Raw genomic sequence first — 22644 nt, 5'->3', positions numbered from 1 at the left:
ATGACCCTCCTTGCTGGTTTCCTCCGGCACAGCCACTCACTTCCATTCCTGCACCCCCGGTGTCCCGCTCACACACCACCTTGGTGACACCAGACCAGGGGTATGTCTCTGTATCTGTCTCCCCCATCAGCTGGGCTGTTTTCCAGTTATAGGTTCCCAGAGCCTAGCCCAGGGCCTGGTATGCAGCAGGTGCTCAGCAAAGCTCATTGGACGGATGGACGGACGGACAGGTGGATGGATGGCCAGCGCTGGGCATACATGTGCCCCGCAGTGTGGCAAGAGCTGAATATCCAATGACCGGGCCCCAATCAGAGGAACTTTGGCCTCGGAGAGCCTCCCATTAACCCAGTCTAAGCTTCCCGAAGGCTGATGTCTGTACATTTGGTGGAAGAGGGAGGATGTTAGGTGGTCTGTGGGCCCAACTTGTGCATTTCCACAGTGAAGTGTTTGGACTAGAACAATGATGACTGGTGAGCCAGTGGATATAATTATTTAGGATGAGGTGAAATTGGGAAGCAATGGCAGACCTAAGTGTGTTAAATAAACACTTTAAACATAGTGTAGATGGAATGAAAGTGATGGAGGCTACAGAAGCACCGATCTAATCTGACGACGCTCCTCGTCTCAGAGGTAAAGGAGCAGAAGCTCAGAGAGGTGCAGGGGTGGCCTGCGGCCACACAGCACATGGCTCCTCCACTCCTCAGTGGCCTGCACTGGGCACACTGCTTGGTGGCAGAGAAAGAGAGCAGGATGGAGCAAAGCCAGTCAGAGGAGAGTGACTCTGTGTCCTAGCGCAGGGAAGTCAGGGAAGGGCAGAGGGACAGGAGATGGGAAGGGAGAGGGAGGGAAGAGGCAACGCCAGGCAGCTGACCAGGACCAGCTGTTCCCCATTCTTGGCCCAGCAGCTGGAGCTGGCCCTTGCCCTGGGAGGAGGCCTCACACAGGGTGAGGCTCCCCAGAACGGGGGTGAATCCTGACAGCCAGACCTTCCCAGCTGAGAGGCTGGCGGAGGCCACTTTAACTCCCTGAGCCGGGGGTTCTCAACTGTCAACCCGGAAGGGGCAACCCTCTCCGCACCCCGGGGCTGAGGAGTTGAAGGGAAATTCTGATTTGGACAACAGCCCTTCCCCATCCAGTTCCTCCCTCCTCCACTCAGGGAGTGCCCCCCCTGCCCAAGACACGACAAGGCTCCAGCCTCCTGGCCGCCTGGGGCAGAGGCTTTGACTTGGTACTCGAGGCTCCTGGAAGAGTGGGCCCACTTCTCTCCATGACCCCATCTCGGAGCACCTGCCCCTGGTCTGGAGGAACACCCACCGTCAATGGGGGGTAATGGGATAATACGACACACCCTTGCCATTCAGAGTGGGGGCTTCCTGAGGGCTGGCCCTGCAGAGCCGTCGGACAGCCTATTCTGGAACCCACATGCCAATCCAGAGGGCGGGATAACTTCCTTGCGAGAACATGTGTCAGTACTGCCCCCACAAGCGTGCCAGCCTGGTCCCAGCTGCACTTGGGTGTGCCTCATCCCTCCGGGCCATGTGATGACGCCCCGACCCTCCTGCCTGCCCCCTCCCGGCCCTGCCCAACTCCATGACCTCACACTGAACTTGCTCTCACAGCTTCTTTCCCTGAACGGCCAAGGAAGGCCCGATTTGATCCTGGACAAGGTCACTGGGTTTTCTCGCATCCCCAGGGCCGTGCTGCCTCTGCCGTGTGCTTCCTCAGAGTGGGAGGAGAACCCGAACAAGTCCCGAGCTTGCTTGCACGCGCGGACGTTAGAGTCTCTGCCTCACCCCACCCTGTGCCTCCAAATCCCACACCTCCTAGCTGTTCCAGTCATCAGGACGGTACGACAGAAGGGAACACCGGCGCTCAGGGAGATCCACCGGCCAGCTCAAGGTCCCGCTACTGAGAGGTGAGCAGTGACAGCACTGGGACCTTGGTCGATTACACTCTCCATCATGCTTTCCATGGGGACGCGGCCAGCCTTCCTCAACTAGACGCTTCCTCCCCGGCCCCAACTGCCCCAACTGTGTGACGAAGGTGCCTGAGGAGTGCTGAGGACGGTGCAGAGACAGGGAGTCGTGCCTGTGCTGCCCCACGCCAGGCCTGGAACATAGGATTGCCTCAGGACAGTGGTGCTCAGGCAGTGGCCTTCACCTGGCTCTGTCTCGGGGCTCTTGCCGGCAATTCTGAAGGCTCGGATGGGAAAGCATGGGGACAGTTCTCTGAGGACCCCTGGAGGACAGGGGGTGGGATAAAGTTGGGGATGGAGCCAGGGGTGGCCAGGTGAGACGTCTCCCCCACCTCCCATACCCACGGCAGGCACGGCTGATCAGCCACCATTCTCTTCCCATTGAACCCAGACATGGCCAGCCATTCCTCCACACACCCTTCTTCTTCTTCTTCTTCTTTTTTGTTTTTTAAAGATTTTATTTATTTCCACACACCCTTCTGCCCAGCCTTTCTCAACCCACCTGGCACCGACACAGGAGGAGACAACCCCAGGGCAGCCCCACCTTTGAAAGGGGTGTGAACAGAGAGAGGCCCAGCAAGGGAGGGCTTAGCCTGGAGTCACCACCCCCTCGAGGCATGAGCAGAAATCCGCACTCAGACTTCTCAACATCTGACTTTGTACTCTTTCCCCTATGCTGGAAGTCAGAGCCAGGCTCTTTCTCAGCCGAGAGGCCACTAAAGGACCGCTCAGGTGAGCCAAGTTTCAAGTAACCCATACCATAGCTGCTGTCACAGCAGCTTGTGAACCACTTTGCAGATGAGAAAATTAAGGCTCAGAAGGGGTGGGTAATTTCTATTCAGTCACACAGGGAAGTGTTGCTGACCCAGGACGGTAGTTCCTCCCAAGCCTGGGCTTCTGTGTTTACTGTTTGTGCCTTCTCCTTTAGCTAGTTGCTATGAATGGTCAGATTTTTTTTTTTCTTAAACTTCTCAAGAAATAAAAAGTTAAGGATGGAAACAAAAGAGATGGAAACAAAAGAATCAGAAAGCAGATAATTATTTGCACTAAACATGGTAGATGATTTAAAAAACAACAACAACAACCCAACAGTCTTCCTACCTTAGATCCAGAAGGGATCCTCACATCTGCTCAGGCCTATCCTAACATTTACAGATGAACTGGAGGCCCATGGCAGGGGTAGGGGTGGGGTGGAATTGAAGCAGAGCCTTGAAGACCCCACTCTGGGTCAGAGATGGGGCCAGGGCTCACACCCATCCAGGCCTCAGGAGCCCTAGTTGCCCCGAACTCAACTCTCTCTCTGCCCCTCCCCATGTCTGTGCTCCCTGGGGCATGGATGCCTCACTCCGGGGCCTGCCGGGGGAGCTGAGGCTCTTCTCCCGCTGCCAGCACCTATGGCTTCCCTGCAGAAAGACCGAGAGGTCCCCAGGCCTCATGCAGAGATTCTCGGCATCCCAGCTGGGTTAAGGCTGGCACACTGACCCTTCAAGGGTGCCCGCCCTCTGGCTCTGGAAGGCCCGGAGCGCAGGGACTGAGTTGGCTGGGTCTGGTGCCTGTCATCTGGTCTGTACTCAGGGAGTTGCTGCATGAGAGGCTACTCAGGGGCTGGGAGGAGGCAGGGAGGAGGGGCAGGGAGGAGGGGGCTCTCATCCCTGGAAACTTCCGGGCACAAACCAGGCATCCCACAGGCAACCTGAAGACATGTTTCCTGAATGTCAGCTAAGAGACAAAATTGACACCAGGGGTTCTGAAGCTGCGTGTTGCCACGCACGCTGGTCATTCAAGGCACTCAACAGTTCACAGAGCACCGGCGTTGGGACCTCCTTTGGCCCCACAGCCCTTCATCTTACACACGCAGTAGAGCTCAGCGGTCAAGATCACCAGGCTGCCTGGGTTCAAATTCTGGCTCTGCCGCTTGCTAGCTTCTGGACCTGGGGCAAAGCGCTATCCTCTGTGTGCCTCAGGCTCCTGGTCTGTAAAACGGAAGCAGTAATAACAGAGCGTGCTTAGTTCACTGAGCTGGGGAATAGGAAGCCCGAGCACACGAGTGTTGGCGCTACACAAGGCCCAGGTGGGCTTTATCGTCTGTCTCCATCACAGGCAGGAGGAAACCAGAGCCAGAGAGGAGCCCGTGCTTGCTTGGCGGGGGTTGGGGGGATAAATGGCACCGCCCTAGACACTAAAAATCTTTTTTTTTTTTTTTTTAAAGCTTATACAAAAAAAAAAAAACCTAGTTTTTAAATCTAGTTGCAGTAACGTTTTAGGCACAAGTTCAGTTTTTACAACAAAAGGGGCTGTGCTCTGGAAGAGGGGGTGGTGAGGGGCTGTTCCCCCACCCCGCTTCCTCTCACACAGGCAACCCTGGGAACCACCCCGTGGGCTCAAGAAGGGGCCTCTGAGGACACAGGCGGCTGAGGTAACCCTACGTCCACCCATCAGAACGCCAGGTTGAAGAGCTGAAGGGCTCTGTCCAAGTGGCAAAGGCAAGTCGTGGAAAGTTCCAGATGGAAGGTCGGTCAGGTTGGCCCTTCACAACATGTGATCTGAGCTCTGTTCCTCCCATGAGAGGACAGCAGCCTGGACACCCATGAGAAGTCTGTCCAGGTGGGCAGTGTCACGGATGGAGGAAGGGTAGCCAAAGGGAAAACACTGCCTATTCTGAGCAAAAAGGGGCGGAGCCCTGCACACCGGGGATGAGGCTGCCTGGGGTTGGTTCCTCAGAAACCAGGCCCTTGAGATCCTCCCTAAACAAAGGAGTCTCTGGTCTGATTAGTTGGAGGCAAGCTGTGTATTCTGCCCTCTCCAGGAGTTCACGAAGGCACTCTCCCCTGCCAGCGCCTTGAAGAACTGGGTTTTTCCCAAAGTTACTAGATCACAAACCACTTTTTTTCACTAAACACATCTGAAAATTCCATAGAACTAGATTTCCCAGGAACTGGCTTTAAGAAATTCTGACCTAAGGGAGGGTGGCTACAGGGTAGAGACCAGGCAGCAGGAAGGGAAGAGACAGGAAGACAGGCGGGCTGGAGGGCTGAGGGAGGGGGACCAGAAGCTGAAGTGTCTGTGGGAAGAGAAGCCACAGGGCACCTGTGGCAAGATATGAAAGCCACCGCCCCTGAGGACTGGGGCCCTGGATTCTGAATCCGGTGTCACGGCCAACGGGATACACCCAGCCAACCTGGAGCCTGCCCCGGGCGGGGGGTGGCGGGGGCTGGCCCGGGTGGGGAGAGCTGCCCAGGCCAGAGTGGAAGGTCACATGAGCTGTCTGAGGCAGAGACGGGCTCCTCCCCTGCCCCACCCAAGCTAAGAACTGCCAAGGGAGGACATAGGCCAAGGTGGCCAAGAAGGCCAGAGTTCAGAGAACCTGTGAGGCCGTGGGGGTGGGAAGCCTCTGTTGGTAGTTGTGGATAATAATGAGAACAAAATTAAGTATCCGCTGTGCGTCAGGCAGCACACTGGGCGTTTCGTGTGCATTATCATTGTAACGATATGACCGAAGAACAGGGACGAGCGCCATCTACAGACGGGAAAAGGGTGATGGGAAACGGTGAAGGAACTTGCCCCCGCTGACAAAATGGCAGAGTTGGGATCTGAAGCTGCACCTGTCAGGCCTCGAAGCCCAGCATCCGTCCCCTAAGCCAGGCTCCCTCTGCACCATCCTGGGGCTTTGCAGAGGGGCCGGCCCCAGGTGGTCCCGGAAGAGGCCTGCAGGTCAGTTGTCCCCAGGTGTTGTTCTCTGCTAACTTGCTCAGCTGTGCCCAGCCTGAAGTGGGCCAGGCGGGCAAGAGGTCTGTTCTCAGGGGGCTCCTGGCCCGGGGGGGTCCCAAGCATGCCAGTGCACATGAAGTGCCTCGGACACACAGTCGGCCTCTCTGGGCCTGTTTTCTCAGCCCCTGAAGGATGGGGCTGATGGAGATGTCACCAAGCACCCCTAAACCCCTTGCACCTGGCCTTTCACACACATTACTTCACTTAATCCTCACACTGACCCAAGCAGTTGGGCATCATTGCTCAGACTTCACAGATGGGGAAACGGAGGCCCGGAGAGGTTATGTAACGTGCCTAAAGTCATACAGCAGGACAGTGGAATTCCTGGGATGGGAACCTGGGTTTGATATACTTCAAAGGCCTCCCCAGCCTGATGCAGAGCTAGAACAGAGGACAGGGGAGGGATTCCCGCCAGGCATGGGCCCAATGCCACACTGTGTGACCACAACATTCAGCCCTTGGACTGTCTGGCCTTGGTGAAAGGGGGTGGGTGAGATTGTTTCTAAGGCATTCTCTAGCTTTAATGCTCTGGCAGGAGGTTGAGGGAAGAAAGGATTAAAAAAAAAAAAAAGTGAGATGACATCTCTGCATTCTAGAAACTCAGAATCCAGGCAAAGGCCCATGAGCTATACCAATCTACCTCCTGGGAGTACCCACTATGGGGGGCCGGCCTGGGGAAGACTCAGGGCTGGGCTGGGGGCATTCCCACAAACTCTCTGGAGGAGGAGAGATAGAGCCAGATCCCAAGGGCCAGGGGTGTGGCTCCCAGCAAGGGCAGTGGGACTGGGCAGAGGGCTAAGGTGGTGGTGGGGGTCTGGTTCCTAGGAAGGGGCCAGGAAGGCCTGTCTTATTTTGGAAAAACAACTGCATGCTTGGCGGTCTCTTTCCGACCAGACCCTAGCCAGTCTGGAAGGGTGGCATCCGGGTCCTTTTTAAGGGACAGGGTACTGAGATGAAGCAGGACGCTCATAATTCATCTGCTTTTTAATTAACTTGCCCTGCTGCCTTAAGTGATTCCCTGCTTACGCTCATTCTTTTGAAAATTCCAAAGTGCTATTTCTGACCTGTGATTTACTATCACCGTACATCTCTATAAGCAGTGTTTTAGCTTAAGTGCCAGTTGCATATTAATTACAAAGTTAATTACGTGCTGGGTAATCATGCTGTAATTCATTAGTTTACTCTACACTCTTAGAGCCTCATGCTAATAGCGAGATCTGACAGAGGGTTTCAGGAGTCACCAAGAAAGACCTGTTGAAAATCCAGCGTGGGGCCGAAGAGGACAGGACACATCAAAATGGCTCCTCAGGACCCAAATGCTTGACCCGGGGCTGGGTCTTGGGTCCCTTGATGCTGATCTCGGGGACACAGTGCTGTGCCCTCGTTGCCCGGGGCTCTAGAGGCCCCTGCCCACCAAGTCCTGCCTGCAGACCCTCTGTGGTCAAGGAGAGGACGGTGGAAAACCCGGCCGGCTCCCGCTGTTCTCTCCCACCCCACGGAAGCGCACGGGCAGGAACAGAATTTGTTTAAAATTACTTACGGAACAGAGAGTCACTTCTAGGAGGAAAATTAACTGCTCAGATCACTAAAACAAAGAGGCCCTGAGAGCGGGGACGGGGTGGGGGGCAGGCCCGAGTGGGCGTTGGGAGGAGGCGGGTCTGAGGCAGTTGTTCAGAGGGGGAGACCCAGGCCCAAGAGGGGCAGGGGGGTGTCTGGGATTTGGAGCAAGGTCCTCTCACATCCTTTCCCTTCTCTACCGTATCCCCCAAAGCATTCGGGGCTCTTGAAAGTGAACACTGGCCACCTTTCTCTTTCCCTCCTTTCCTGTGTTGGCTTTGTCTCCTACTAAGATGACGCACAGGGTCACTGTGGTCTGGCCGGGAGTCCAGACCCCACTCCTTAGATAATCTTGAGACTCTCAGAGACCCAGGTGCCTTGCTGGTGCAGCTGGGTGAGGGCCCCCTGCCTCCCTGCACAGGGTCGGAAGATGGATGGGAGGGAAATGCGGGCTCTCCAGACCTTGCCAAAGCCTGACCATTCTAGGTCCTCCCAGAGGACTCTTTTCTAAGAAGAACCATCTTGGCCTGGGCCCCTGGGCCCCAAGCTGTCAGCGCTGAGGAACCACCTATGACCCTCCAATGCCATTTAAAAGTCAATGTGAGGAAAGCCAGGCCGGCTGCAAACCACACCCCCCTCCACCCCAAATCTGCAGATCAAATTTCCAGCCGTGAGGGGACACGAAGGCTGTGACCTATCCCGGACATAGCAATCTGGTGGCTGAGACCCTCTGCGTTCCAAATATAAACCTGCTTGTTTTATTTCTGCTGACAGCTGAACAAAAAAAAATGTGGAAGTCCTTCCCCTTCTGGCTCCAGTCAACAAGAGGAGAGAAGGACTCTGAGCCCCAGCTGGCATGGGAGGAAGATAAATAAGAAAAAACAAAACATGGCCTTGTGCTACAGTGGAATGTTTAAAAAAGAGGTGAAAAGCACAAGGTCAGGGGCAGATTTCATTTTCTATCATTTCAGCAGGCTCGGGGAGGAGGTGGGACGCCGCCGACTCAATAGTTTCTGGGGAATCAGTTTTGGAGGGAACTTATTTTTGGGAGGGGGGAGAGGGGGTTCTTAACAGCCAAAGCACTGTGGTTTCCTTTTCCAGGGAACACACTGGTTTCCCTGGCAACAGAGAAGTCCAGCCTCCAAAGTTCTGCCAGGAGACGAAGGCTTGGCCTGGGATGCTCCCAACAATTATCCACGGCCAAGGCCTTACCGTCCTGCTCTCCTGGGCCACGAGCTGGGGGGGGGAGGGGCAAACAGTGGACCCCCGTCCCCTTCTCGTCCCCTACCCTGTGCACACAGCTACTCATCCTCAGATCACCGCTTCCTAGGGCTTTAGGATGGAGCTTGTAAAAATGCCAGAAACAGCTTGGATACGAGCCTGTATGTGACAGCACCTGAGGACCCCGAGGGAGCAGTGACGGCTCTGGGGTGGATGGACGGCCAAGGGCCCAGCAAGGCCGAGCCTCCTGTCAGGCACGCTTTGGCCTTGTGCGGCTGGCATGGGGGAACTGTATTGGAAGAGAGCAGGTCCACATTTCTGAGCTCATCTCCTTCTACCTAGGGCCCCTCAAGGGGGTCCTCAGTACCTCCTGCATTTGGGGGCCCATCTTCCCAGAAAGGACCATTTAAACACCTGGCCAGAGAAGACACCGTCGGTGCACCACATGTGGGTGGGAGTGGTGGGCCGGTGGGAGGAAGGAGAAGAGGTGGACAGGGGCCCTGCCATTGTAGTAGAGCACTTAGCCGGCTGCCAGGGCTTGTGCTAAATGCTCCACACACATCATCTCATTTAACCTGTCCTCTACTTGTCCGGCGAAGCAGACACAGCTACTCCTCCTGGAGGAGACTGAGGGGTCAAGTGACCTGCCCAAGGCCACCCACTAAGAGATTAGCAGAGCTGGTAGCCACACCTGCCAGCCCCCCGAGCCTGTTCTTATGCCTGGGGCAGGGACAGGAGAGTGGCCCCGGCTGGAGACTGACTCCCCTGTTGGCAGAAAGGAGACAGAGGTTCCAGAACTCAGCCCCTCGCTCCCCTTCCCTCAGCCTCCCCCGGCCTCTACACATTTCCCAGGAAGACAGGCCGAGGAGGAGAGCCACCTGGAGGCTCTGAACCAGGGGGCAGACGTGGCCTGAGGGCCCGATATCATGTCCTTCCTAAGTTCCATCTCCCTTATGCCCAGAAAAGCCCCATGAAGTAGATAGAGCGTCATGATCCCTTTCGTAGATGAGGGACTGGGAGCTCAGTAGCATGCCTATGTTCACACAGCAGGGATTGAAAGCCGAGTCTGATGCCAAAATACAGATATCTCTTAACTAATGACGATAAAGATGGTGATGAGTAGCCAGGCCCGCCGGAGCTCATGCGATGTGCTGTTGTATTTAAAGCATTCTACACATATTAACTTATTTTATTCCTCAGCCATCCCATAAAGTACATGCTATAATTCATTCCATTTCACCGATGTGGAAACTGAGGCACAGAGCCCTGTAAGCAACATGGCTAGTAAGGCATAGGGGCAAGGTCTGGACCCAACCAGGCAGACTCTTGAGCTCACACTAGTAACCCACGTGATGTGCTATTTCTCTAACCACTGGGACATCCTGCCTCCCAGTCTTGAGTGCCTGATTCTGGATGATTCTGGGAGGCAGGATGTCCCAGGGATTGGGAAATAAGGCTAGGCGGTAATTGGACACCTGTGATTTTCCCTTCCTAGAGCTCAGCTCCCTGGAGAGCTCCTTCTCCCATCCTAGGGAATGGCAGGCAGGAGCTGGACTGCATTTCTGCGTGCATGTGTGAGTGTGCGCGTGTGTGTGCCTCAGGCCCACGCTGTAGCCGGGTGTGCACGCAGCTGATTTATAACCCTCAGAGAAAACAGAATTGCAAATCTCACCCACAAATCTTCCCTATCGAGGTACTTGTGACAGGCAGACATGCCGTGAATTCCCAAGAACAGGCAGGCCTTCCCCCAGCCTTGGCTCCCTCATGCTCCCTGCTCCTGAAATGGGCCCTGTTGGGAGGGCCAGCTCAGCCGAGGGAGTGGCTGCCGACCTTGTGGCCCAGTCCTGCTCATCAGAAATGCTGGCTCCTGAGCCATCCCGGGCCTGAGGAAGCCCCAGAAGGGACAAGTGGTCCCTCCCTGCGGGTCCCACTGCATGCTAGCTCTCACACTACAGTCCTCACTGGTCAAGTGGTGAGAAGCAGGGCCCGTTAGCACCCGCAGAACCGAGAAGGGGGACCCTAGCTGACACTTATCAAACATGCACTGTTTACCCCATCATTCTGCACTAAGTGCTTTTGGTTTGTCTCAAGGCTCATAGATGTTATGCGACTTGGGCTTGGACCCCAGCACAGGCAACCTGATTCCAGAGCTCCACTGTGTTCCCTCCAATCTTCAAACCCATTACGGGCCCCTGGGCCCCATTCCTGACACACAGACACTCACTCCAGTTCTCTCCAGAGTGGATAATGGGGCGCCCAAGTTTGGCTCTGGCTGGGGTCACCCGATGGGTGGGTGAACCATCGGGAAGATGCTTCCAGCTTCCGCACACCCTAACCCAGGGCAGCCATACTCCAGACCCGGCTCCGGGGGGCACTGTGATGGCCGAGCAGAAGAGGGACACATGCCCTCCCTCTTTCTTCCACCTTGCCCCTCAGAGCCTTCCCCAGCAGCCAGCACAGTGGCTTGGCCCACGCCACTGGACCCTGGGACCCAACACTTGGGCCCTTTGTGGAGGTCTGTGATGGCCCAGTCACTTCTGCAGCTCCATCCCCAAGGGTGGGAGGATGAGCGGTGCAGGGCAAGGAGAAGCTGTCCTGTGGGGGGGAGGACAGGGGGGCAGCCGAGGGCCAGGGTGGGCCTAATCTTGACTTTGCTCTAGTTTCCTGTGCGATCCAGGCTTGTCCACTGCCCTGAGCTGTGTCTTTTCTAGCTGGAAGATGGGTTTGGTTTGCTTATATGATACTTGGGAGGATTAAATTCAATGAGTATGAGAATCCATGTGTCTTAGGAGACTATGCACACACACGTGCACATGCACACACATGCAGATGCATATACACTTACTCACATGCATGCACATGCACACACACGCACACGTACACATGCACACACACGTGCACGCCCAGAGCTGGGGTGACATGGGGCTATAGGAATCCCCATCCAGCCCCAAAAGCACTCCACACCAGGCCACCCTCTCCGTGAGGTGTCTCTTGGGGTTGGCATCGGGGTGAGAGGCCCAGCTCCTCCTCCTCCAGTTCAGACTCCCTTAGTACTAAACCTATAATTCCTGGCAGGGAAAATGACAGCTTTGCCCAGTGGCTGCCCTCAGCTGATGGGCAGGGGAGCTGGGCGGTAGCCGTGGTGGTATCTGGGAGGCAGGACTGGGCCACGCAGCCGCGGAGTCAGAGGAGGTCAATGGTGGGGGACAAATGCCATGGGGACTGTGGGCTTTGGGGTGGGTGGACGATGGATGAGAGGGAAGAGGGGGAAGGGCTAGGCACAAGGCCCCAGGGTTGGCTTCAGGCCCGCCCTCTGTACCGCATGTCAGCAAGCGGACATGACCCTGGGACCAGAAGCACAGGGAGGGGACCTCTGCAGAGAGGCTCAAGGGATGGGGCCTGAGACCCTGAGGCAAATTGGCTAGGCCCCTGGAGGCAGCAAGGCAAGCACCGCTCAGGGTTTGGGGCTTGGGAAGCTGCAAAAGCATTGGTTCCTGGGCTCTGTCCCAGCCTCCCTATGTGGGCTGGGGAATCAGCATTTTAGAATGAGCCCCTGGGATCTGGATGCAGCTGAGTGTCAGATGGCCGATTGGGAACCCCAGGATTTCCTCTGCCCTGGTGGGGTTGCTGGGGTTTCTCCTGCCTGCGCTGCCTTCCCCTCGGCACCAACCTCCACTTGGCAAGAAGGCAAGGCGATAACAGTACCATGGACACCCCAACCACATCTGCCGAGTGCGGCTGCTTACCACCTGTCTCCTCGGAGGCACACAGCCCACTGGTGGGAGGGGCCCCACGACTGTGTCCGCTTACTAAGGCCTGGTCAGCAAGGCTGGGGTCGGCCCCTGAGCTCTCCCTCTGGGCCCCTCTCCACCAAGAACAGCTGTCAAGGAGCTAAGATCTTGGCGCTCTCAGCCTCCCCTCCAAAACTGCTCTGGTGGGGAGCCCGTCCCCAGCCCCTACAGTTGCCAGGCTCTCAGTCTAGGGCCATGTGGATCCCCCGACCCATCTCACTGGGGAACCGAAGATTCTGTCTCTTGGGAAAGAGACATCTGTCCTCCTCCTCCCAAGGCCACACTGTCTTGACTCTCCATGGCCTTGGACAAGTCATGTGTCCTCTCTCAGCATGGGTTTCCTCTTCTAAAATAGGAAGCAGGAGGCCAGATCTGGTGATGTGCAGACTGCGAGGGAAGGTGGTTCAGGTGGACAGAACAACTCGAACAGAAGCAGAACTAAGTACAGCTGGAAATGTGCCTAGGCGGGCTGGACCAGAAGACGGGCGCTGAGGCTCGGTCTGAAGCTGGGCATAGGGGCAAGGGTAAAATTGGAATTGGAGTTATTGTGGGATTCCTCTGACTGGGGTTGCTGGAAAGGAAAGTTCTCTGTGAGCACTCAATACTCCTGAGCAGGAGCCTTTGGCCATTGCCCCTGGGTCACCAGGAGGGACCGGCTGAGACGATCTGCTCTAAGACAGGCTGCAATGTCTACTTGGGGCCACTCCAGAGGGCCAGCTTGGGCTCCCAGATCGCCAGGGAGGCTCGAGGAGAAAGGGGGTGCCATTAGTCTCCTTTGGACCAGCCTGAGCACAGGGATGATAGAGCCAGGGTCTGCCTAGGGGTGCTGCTCTGACTCAAGCCCTGGGGAGATGTCCCAGGGAAGAAATGGACGCCTATGGGGAGCAGGGTTCCTGGCTCTGGCCAGGGTCAGGATCATGGGGACCACCTAGCTCAGGCCGGGCGGCAATGGTACCTTCCTGGGGCTTTCCCACAATCCCCATCACACCTATTTTCCTGTTGTATATTTGAAAACCCCACCTCTTGTTAGGGGGTTCTGCTTGAGGACCGGGACACAGGGATGAGCCCAGTCACACAGCAGTGTGGGGGTGTGCCCAGCCCAGCAACCTCATGAGTTTCCTCTGTCCTGGCCCCTGGAGAGGCCTGTGGAGCCCCAGGACAGGTCGTTGGGGGGAGTGGGCTTCTTGCCTTCATCTGGCCCCCCCACCTCCCATCTTTTCCCTCATTTCTTGACCTCTGGGATGGTGTGAGGCATGAGGCCCACCTTCAGCGCCAGCCATCCTCCAGGAAGGGGCAGAGGGCCAGACCGGAGTACAGGTTGCCCAGGGGCCAGTCAGTGGAGGATGGGCCCTGACTGCTTCTCTCGGCCCGAGGGTGGGGATCTAGAACCCCAGGCCTGGCACAGGGGCGGGGGGGCTTGAGGGGCAGTTGCTCCTAGCACCTGCCTGCCTGGTATGCCTGCTCACCTGCTGCCTGGTCCCCACTTGCCATGGCCTCACCAGCCCCTTCCCTGCCCCTTCGCGGTCCTGAGATGGCTGTCACCATGGCAACCCTGCTCATTCAGTCCGGGGATAATGAAGCCAATGTGTTTTTCATTTCCATGAGCGGAGTGCGGAGCCAAGCGGGGGAGGGGGCTTTCTCCTCTCAGCCCCTCCTTCCGGGGGAAGGCAGCTTGGAGAGAGAGCGCGTGTGTGTGGACTCACCAGCCGTGGAACGGACACCAGTGGGAAGGGAGTGGGACCTGGAGCCACCAAGCTCCCAACCCACCCTAGCAGCCATGTGGGTCGGATAGTGCCAGCTAGAATGGCTGCCTTCCCTGCTCACACCTAGCCCAGGAGAGGTGGGCTGGAGACAGGCAATGCGAGGCTCCATTTCTAGCTGTGTGACCTCGGGTGAGTGACTTTACCTCTCTGGTCTGGCTTCAGCAGAAGGACATTTACCAAGCATTGATTGGGTACCTTTTAAGCGTCTAGCCTTCAGCTTTCTCTAGAGAACCTGAAAGGCCCAGAAAGAGCTCCTGGTCGTCTAGGAGTCTGTAGGTCAGCGGGAGGAGTTCCTATCAGGCGCATTTCTCAGCTGTAAAAACAAGGCCAGGAGCTCACACCTGTCACTGCCTATCTTTGAGCAACTACTATCGAGAGGGGAGGTTGCCGTGAAGTCATGTATGGGAACGTGCCTGGCGCATACAGTAGGCTTTCTAGGTTTCAACCTCCTCCTCGTCCTCCTCCGGGGTCCTGGGCCTGCAGCACAGATAGCAGACATGTCTGAGATCCTCCTGAGGGCATCAGTGCTGGAGGCTGTCCTCACACCTCTCTTTCCTCTCTTCGCCTGGATGGAGACCCGCCCACCCAGTCGGAGGTGAAACTGACCTGAGCAGGCCAGGGCTGGGCTGGGCCAGGCACAGGGGCAGTGGCCTTCGGCCAGCGGCAGCACTTATCTGGGCCCAGATGGGAGAGAGCAGGGCTGTCTGGGAAACCCACGGCCCACAGTCGCCGCCAGACGCACCCCTCCTCCAGCCCCTCTCCAAGGGCAGGAAGCCAAAAGCACTCACGCAGAAAACCCTGGCCTGTCTCCCCCCCACCAATAATTCAATCACCTTGGAGGCCAGTGGCCCTCTCTCCTGGCTGGGCTGACAGATTGGAGGGGGAGGGAGGGGAAGCATGTAGAGGGGAGGATTGGGGGGACCAGGGAAGCCAACATGGAAAAATCAGAGCAAGGCTTGAAAAATGAAGAAATAAACCTGCCAGGAGGGAGACAGCCTCCATCCGTCCTCCATAAAGCTGTCTAAGGGCCACCAAGGACGTTGGCGGATGGAGGGGGCCGGAGATGGCTCCTCCTGGGACCCCAGCTGGGCTCCAGCCCCCACCTGGTGAGGGGTTGGCAAGGAGGAGGGCCTGGGGATCTTGAGAGTTAGAAGGGGCAGGAGAGTGGGAGGCACAACTGTGGGGAGAACAGGGCTGGAAACAGGGGTTTCCTGTCAAGCCGTTGTGCCAACATCTGCATATAGAAGGCACTCAGCGTTGGCCTACGAAGAACGCCTCTCTGCCTGCAGGTTGCTGGCAAGCAGGGCCTCGATGGTAGGCTGACTATCCATAAGGACTTGGTGGAGCCCATGCACCCATTTCACAGATAGGAAGTCAGGTCAGACAGGCCCATGGTCACGTGGCAAATCAGAACCGCTTGGGTTCCCCAGCCCAGGGTCTGGGCCAGGGCACCTTCATCATGAACTCCAGGGTTGGGGCCTCTCCCCACTGTGCCCCCGCCGATACCACATCACATCCAGGCCAGGGCTCAAAGAGACCTGTGAAGGGAGTGATACTTCTCGGCCCCTCCCAGGGGACCAGGAAGAATCATGTTTTCTAGGAACACTGAATCACCCTGAAACCCGTTCATGACCTAAACCCTAAAGAGAAGGAAAATTATAAAGTGACCAGAAAGTTGATCAGGAGGACCAGTGGTTGGGACGATTATGGACAGTTTTTATTTTTCCTCTTTCAACTTTTATGTGACTTCCAGAAGGTTCCATAACAAGTGTGCATTACTTTTACAATAAGGAGAAAAGGACATTCTGAGAGTTGAGATAAGTCACCTCTACTAAATGCTACTCATGCAAAACTCTCCATCTGCAGGACAAAGTCAAAGGAGGCCTCAATGCGGGAGGAAGCAGCTGGGCACAGACACACACGCCCAGCCACCAGAGCCTCCCTCCATGGCCTATGGGCCCTGGAAAGCCACCTTGGGCAGGAAAGAGAGGACCGGGGCTGCCCTCACTTTGCTGTGTGACTTTGGGTGAGTCCTGTCCCTCTCTGTGCTCTCGTGTCTTCCCCTCGTCCACCTCACCTCAGGAGATGGGTACTGAGGACAGACGTTTGATCTAAAGCTGGAAGCCCTCCTGATGAGGCACATGGGGCTTCTCTGACCCGAGGGGTGCTGTCTGGGGCAGAGGGGGCAGCTGAGGTGCTTCCGAAGACTGGGCAGGCTGGTGCAGGGCGGGGAAACCGGCTGAGCCACGCCAGGAGGCGAGGGGCCAGCTTTCATCCCTTGTTTACAGTGGAAACACAGACTTGAAAAGGTTTCACTTTTCCACTGTTTTTGTGGCAGTGCTGCGGGGAGCAGGGCTTCCTGAGAGCGAGGCCAGCTTTCCAAGGCCACACCGAGTCCAGCCCCGCGCTGGCCTCTGACAGGAAACACCATGTTTTCAATTTACGGGTCCCTGCCAGGCGCCGTGAGCAGCCCGCGCTCCGCCAGCCGGCTGGCCGTGTGAGGAGAGAAATTCCAGGCCTTGCTGCAGTTGGGAGCCCCTGGCAGGCCCAGGGGAGCTCCAGGGTCCCAGTGGGACCCCATGGGATTCCCAAGGGGCCTGACTCGGAACAGCTCTGGCCACAGATGCCCCATAGTTGATATAGTTTTGTTAGTTCCCAACGCACCCAGGGACTCTCTGTGAACCACAGCCCTGGCTCCCTGGCTCCCACGTCAGCAAGCCCTACTCCCTTGGCGGACAGATGGGGAAACTGAGGCCCACAGACAGAAGAGGCTTCCCAATGCCACCAGATGACTGGTGCGGAAAGAATGACCTCTAACTCCTCTAACCAGACTGGCAGATTCCCGACCGAGTCCCCTGGCAAAGTGAGCCTGTCCCCCCAGGATGGTCCTGACCAGGGGACTTCCACTAGGGGCCTAGAAGCTAGGCACCATGATCACAGCTCAGCTCAGAACAAGCCTGGGTGAGCGATCTGACCTTTATATCTGACAGATGAGGACACTGAGGCAGAGCGGGGCTTGGGAGCCTCTCTAGGTCAGGCAGGGGGAAACCACGGAGCTGGGAGCCTCATGCAGCCCTGCAGAGCTCCCCGCCCCGCCCCTTCCCAGGCCGCTCTCAGCGCGCTACTCCTTGCTCTCTGAAGCTGCTTTAGCCCCCAGCTGACTGAAAGCCTCCAACCACACAGGTCCTGGGGGCCCCCTCCCCTCTCCAGGTGCTTCTGGAAATTCCTGGTAAACTGAGCGCTGCCTGCAGCCGGGCTCTGCATTCAGCCCGGGGGTCACTGAAAGCCCTGGGCTGTGCTGGCGGGGAGGAGGCCGTGCCCGGGGCCCATAGGAGGCCCTCGCAGACCACAGCCTGCTGCCTGCTTCACAAATGGGCAGGGGAACTGTCACGAAGGCCCTGGGGCTCGAAACATCCATGCTCTTTCTCCCCCCTGCTAGAAGGTCACTTTCGTGAGGACAGGGACCTGGTCTCCTACTCACTGATGTTTCCCAAACACTCAGAAGAGTGCAGGTATACAGGTGGTGCTAAATAAATGTCTGCTGAATGACCGATGGGGGATGGTGCCCCAGCAGGGGCCTCGGTCACACAGTGGCTTTGGAGAGACCCGAAAGCTCTTCTCTCTAGCCACGTATTTATGATGTTTCTAGGGAGGAGGAGACACATCCTGGCCCCCAGGGCCCATGGCACCGAGCAGCACCCCATCCCAGCTCTCCATCGTGGGCACCCCCCCGCCCCTTCTGCACAGAGCCCTCCCCATGCCCCGCTGCTCCCTGGCTGGGCACATTCCAGCCTTAGACAAAGGGCACATTTTCAGGGATCATAATCCTCTGCTTGTTTGTTTTTTCCACCAACTTTCCTCTCCCTTCTTCTTCCCATCCAGGGCATTCCTGTTCCCAAACGGGAGCCACTTTCCAGGCGAGTGACAGCCAGGCTCGCACTGGCTCCCAGGAGTCCTGCGAGCTGGGCCAGGGAGGCTGACCATAGACACAGACACAGAACCTTCTCGGCACGGACCACCGTGGAGTTGCCAAGGGGGTGGGTGCTCAGGGCACGAGCTCCAGGGTGCCCTCCTGGGGACTTCAGGATCGGGGAGGAGCCTGCCCCCGGCCCACAGAAGGGCGGACCCCGTGTGTGCACACACAGCTGGGGTGGGGGGCAACACACACATATAGGCACACACACGTGCAGGTACACACCCAGAGAAGAAAATAAGAGACCGAGAAAAAAACAGCAAGGGGCCCAGGGAGAAAGAGGGCGCACGCACGTTAGGGAGGTGCCAAGAGACAATCGAGCACTGAGAGAGTGAGGAAGAGGCCCACAGAGAACCTCCGCGGGAGGGTGCCCCCTGGAGTTGTACAAAGCCGCTGCCCTGGGCAGAACGCACACAAGAGAGCCACGAAAGGAGAGAGACAGAAATGAGTGCATGAAAGAGCCTCAGAGGGTGGAAGGAGGAGTGTGACAGGGAGGGCCACATGGGGAGGACAGGGAGCCAGGGCCAGCAAGGGGGTGTGGAGGCAGCCACGGGGCAGACACACACAGCTTTTGCTGCACATGCATGAGCTCCAAGCCCTGGCCGACTCTTCTGAGAACACTGGCTGCCACGGGTGCCCCCCTTTCCTGTCCAGGTGCCACAAGGCTGATGTCTGGGAAGCGAGAACAGAGCCCTGAGCGACCCCACTGTGTCCTGTGAGGAATCCCCTTGCTCTGTACCCTCCAAGGCTAGAGAGGTGCCCTGGGTGAGGCACGCTAACTCTGGTCCCTTTCGGCCTTGCCTCCAGCTCGTGCTCAGAGAGAGGCCGGGGGAGGAAGGGTAGAGTGGGAGGTGGCGACTCCCCTGCCAACCACGGAGGGCAGGAGGGCAAGGACGTGTCCGTGCTCACCTCTGATGACCTGGGTCCTTTGAACAAGCCCCTTCCTGTCCCTGGGCCTCAGTTTTCCCTATGTAGAGGAGGGCTTTCTGTTGGCTCCTTGGCGTCCCTGGCTGCTCCTGTGCCGTGTGTCTCTGGAATGTCACATTTAGCAGCTGCCGTGTGTGTGTGTGTGTGTCCTCCACATACCTCACTCCGTCCCAGCCCCATTTCTGAAGGAACTTGTTGACCTCTTCCAATCCCCGCACCCACTGGGCTTGCATTTCCAAGCCCAGATGTGCAGAAGGACATCTCAGCGACAGCAGGGCTCCCCAACATGGGCACTCCTTCCCTGCCAGTGCCCAGGGGAGCAGAGCCACGATCTGACCACCTTCCGTCCCTGGACTCTGACATGCTGCATTTCAGTGACAGAGAAGTGACATGTACTATGTCGTTCTATAGGTTGATGTCTCTGCTGGCCCCTCGCTGCCCGTCAAAGCCAGCGTGAGCCACCAGGCCACATCACATGCCACTGCTCCCACTCACCTATGTGTGGCCAACAACTGGGTGCTGGGGACTGGCCTGCCCTCTGTCCTCACTCACACCGTGCCACGTATTTTGTCGTGGCCTTTCCCTTCCCCTCCCAGGGGCAGCCCTGAAGCCGAGCCCCCTGGTTGTGAGCTGATACTAGGAAGGGCTCTGGGCCCTGATCCCAGCTGGCCTCACCCACGGCTGCGTCGGCCACTGCAGCTACCTGAACTGAACCTAGGGAACACACCCACCACTGGCCTTATCCCATCGAGCCCCAGAAAGGAGGCCTTTTCCTTCTCATTTTATGACCAAGAGGAAGAGCCTCTGGGAGGTCAGGTGATGGGGCCTTACGCAGCTTGGGACCTGAAGGTTCATGATACCTGGTCTGTTGGAGACAAAAGCAGCCTATCTCCAGGAAGCCACCTATGATCTTCCTGGTTGGAAGGGGCTCTCTCCTGGCAACGCTGGGCTCAGGCTTTAAAGTCAGACGAAGCTGGATTCAAGTTCTGACCCCATCTCCCAAGGGCCATGTGACCATATGACTTAACTTCTCTGTCCCATAACTTACTCATTTGGTAAACACAATTTATGAAGATTAAATTAGATAATGTGTGCAAAGTATATGGGGCAGGTGCTCACTAACATGACTTTCATTCAGACTCCTGCAAAACACTCATGTGCGCGTATGTGCAAGCATGCACACACACCCACGGCAACATCACAGTGATCAGCAGCAAGGACTGCTGCATGACCCTAGGCAAGTCACTTCTCTCTCTGCTGGCCAAGGTCTATTCTTAAATTTCTTCCTATTGCTTTCCAGAAGACCCTTCTGGAAACCCTAAAAAAGCAGGTTATCCTCAGGGCCTGAGGGATTTGCTGGCAACTGGCATGCACAGGCTGTCCCCTGACCCTTCACATCCTCTTCTCCACTCACAGCCACCAAGTTCCTGCCACCTCCCAGAAGCTCCGCAGCCAAATCCCCTCTGACAGAGAGAGCCAAGAGGGTCTAGCATGGCCCAGCCCCAGGGAACCACGTACCAGCCCCTGGGGGAGGGGGCCTGGTATCCCTGGTCAGATCATTCCTCGTGCAGAGCAGGCAGATTTAGAAAAGTCACACTGCACTTAAATTAAGTGCCTTTCATTCCTGTTGAATCTGCCGCCTGACTCACTGCCTCCTGCCTGGACTGGCCACACAGTCATTACCGTTTAAACACCTGAATTATCAAACTGCCCGGCACCAAAGGCCGGCAGATAATTTACTTACGTTACAAAAGACCAGTTCAGGGAAAGGGCCCATTCTCTAACCACTGGGTGTTCATCTTTCCACAGAGCTGGGAAGGCACCAGAAGGACCTGTGTACTGATCGATAATGCAAGATTTCAAGTGATTGTTCAGAGTTTGGGTCTTCCTTTTTTTATGTCACACTGCACGACACTCACATATATAGTAGGCACCATCCAGGGTCCTGGTGGGGGCTGTACCCTGACCTCAGGCTGTGCCTTTCCTGTCTCACCTTCAGCCCCACCTGCAATCCTTGAAATTCTTAGTGTCATTCTGCTCTAACCTGCCTCCTCCAGGAAGCCTTCTGTATCTCACACTTCCCAAGGCTTCCTTCTCTGTCATCTCAGCACCTTCCTGGCCCCAGGGCCCTGGGTAGGACTAATTCTCCTTCCTTTGGGTGATCCTTGGCCTAGACTGGGCCAACCTGAGGGCTGGTATAGGGTCTTTGGTTGCCTTATCTCCCCAAGAGCTGAGCACAGATCCACGTACACAGTAGGTGTTTACTAAATACTGCTGCCTTACTGACTACAGATGGAGAATGTGGGGAAGAGGGGCTGGCTTATGCAAAGACCGTGAGGCATGTCCTGTACCTGGCCCTGGCTATGAACAGAGGACCTGGCTGGGCTCCGGGCCCAGGAAGGAGAGTGAGCCGCTGACCTCGGCCCACACCCAAGGCTGGCTGTGTCAGAGAAGCCAGTGGTCAGAGGAGCCCCAGGCCCTCATCCGAGTGACTGCACAGCTCCGACTCTGGGCCCCAAGTCCTGACATCATCCCAGGTGACCGGGGCAGGGTGAACGCCCCAACGGTGAATAATGCCTCCTCTGTCACCTGCCAGGCCCGAGCCGCCTCCAACAAGGTCTCATTAGGACAGGGCCAGCGTCTCCACCTCTGCCTATGAACTCCCTTGAGCACCCATGAGTGGAAAATGGGAGGGAGCCTAAGAGTGAGAGCCTTTTTTCATTCTTGGATCGTGTTGCCCTCCACGTGGACATTCCTGGAAACTTTCCATGGGGGTTGTCCTGGCTGGGGTGGGAGGACCGGGAGCTGAGCAGGGGCTGTTGATTTAGGTTGACAGAGAAGGTCAAAGAAGGGCCCAGTGTTCAGGAGCAGGCAGCCCCTTGGTCCCTGTCCTGACATGGCCCCACTTCTTCCCAGGGGCTGCACAAGCTGCTGCAGGGCTCAGGCCCAGTGGAACCATCCGTCCCAGACAGCCCAAGGAGAGGTGTAGTGGGCAGCCAGGCACTGTCCAGAGACCAGACTATAAGCTGAGAGACCTGGGTTCCAGCACAGCTCCCCGCTTCTCCCTGGGTGAAGCAAGTCATTTTCCATGCGGGACCTCAGTTTCCCCATCTATAAAAGTAAGGAGCTCCACAGGGCCCCCTTTAGTTCTGACACTCCAGACTTCCACATATGCTAACTAATAAAGGTCCAATGCCCCTCAGAGGAGCTGGATGACCCCGCTCCACCCTGTCCCCCACCCCCAGCTGGCTCCAAGTAAGTGGTCCTTCTCAGCTTCCAGAAGAGATTTGAGATCTGAGTGGACTCACAGACACCTGCTGATCTAAAGGCGTCCTGGAAGGCCCAGGGGAACCACCACTCCATGGCATGTGGCACCCAGGGAACAGCTTTTCTGTCCCTTGGGCTCTGGGTCTGGCAAGTGTCTTAGGACCTGAATGCTCTGTGGCCAAAGAGAATGGGGCCGAAACCCAGAGGTCTGCCTCAGGGATCCTAGCAGAGAGGACCCCTAGGCAACGTCCTTCTGATTAGCACAGACTTAGGAGAGCAGGAAGAGCCCTTACGGATCACCAGGACCCCTGGTATATCCATGAGAAAACTTAGCCACAGGGACAGACAGCTTTGTTCCAGTTCAACCAGTGAGGCTATGACACCATCCAGGGCCCAAGCTCT

At 56.8% G+C, this 22644-nt stretch overlaps 1 protein-coding gene across 6 annotated transcripts in view; it reads right to left on the bottom strand.

Annotated features, from left to right (window-relative positions):
- ZMIZ1 (zinc finger MIZ-type containing 1) overlaps positions 1-22644 on the bottom strand; it is a 233075-nt gene that overhangs the window by 115924 nt on the left and 94507 nt on the right. Inside the window, exon 1 of one of the 6 annotated variants that reach the window (XM_047701395.1) lies at positions 7779-7784. The exons of the other annotated variants lie outside the window; for them this stretch is intronic. Coding sequence (XP_047557351.1) covers positions 7779-7781 — 3 coding nt within the window. The 5' untranslated portion in view covers positions 7782-7784. Of the gene's footprint in view, positions 1-7778; positions 7785-22644 lie in introns of those variants that run through there. 6 annotated transcript variants of the gene reach the window in all.

Source organism: Lutra lutra, chromosome 14 (assembly GCF_902655055.1).
Source record: "Lutra lutra chromosome 14, mLutLut1.2, whole genome shotgun sequence".
In the NCBI taxonomy this organism is placed as follows: domain Eukaryota; kingdom Metazoa; phylum Chordata; class Mammalia; order Carnivora; family Mustelidae; genus Lutra; species Lutra lutra.
The sequence above is the reverse complement of the archived record's forward strand: the minus strand, read 5'-3'. Positions and strand labels throughout refer to the sequence as shown.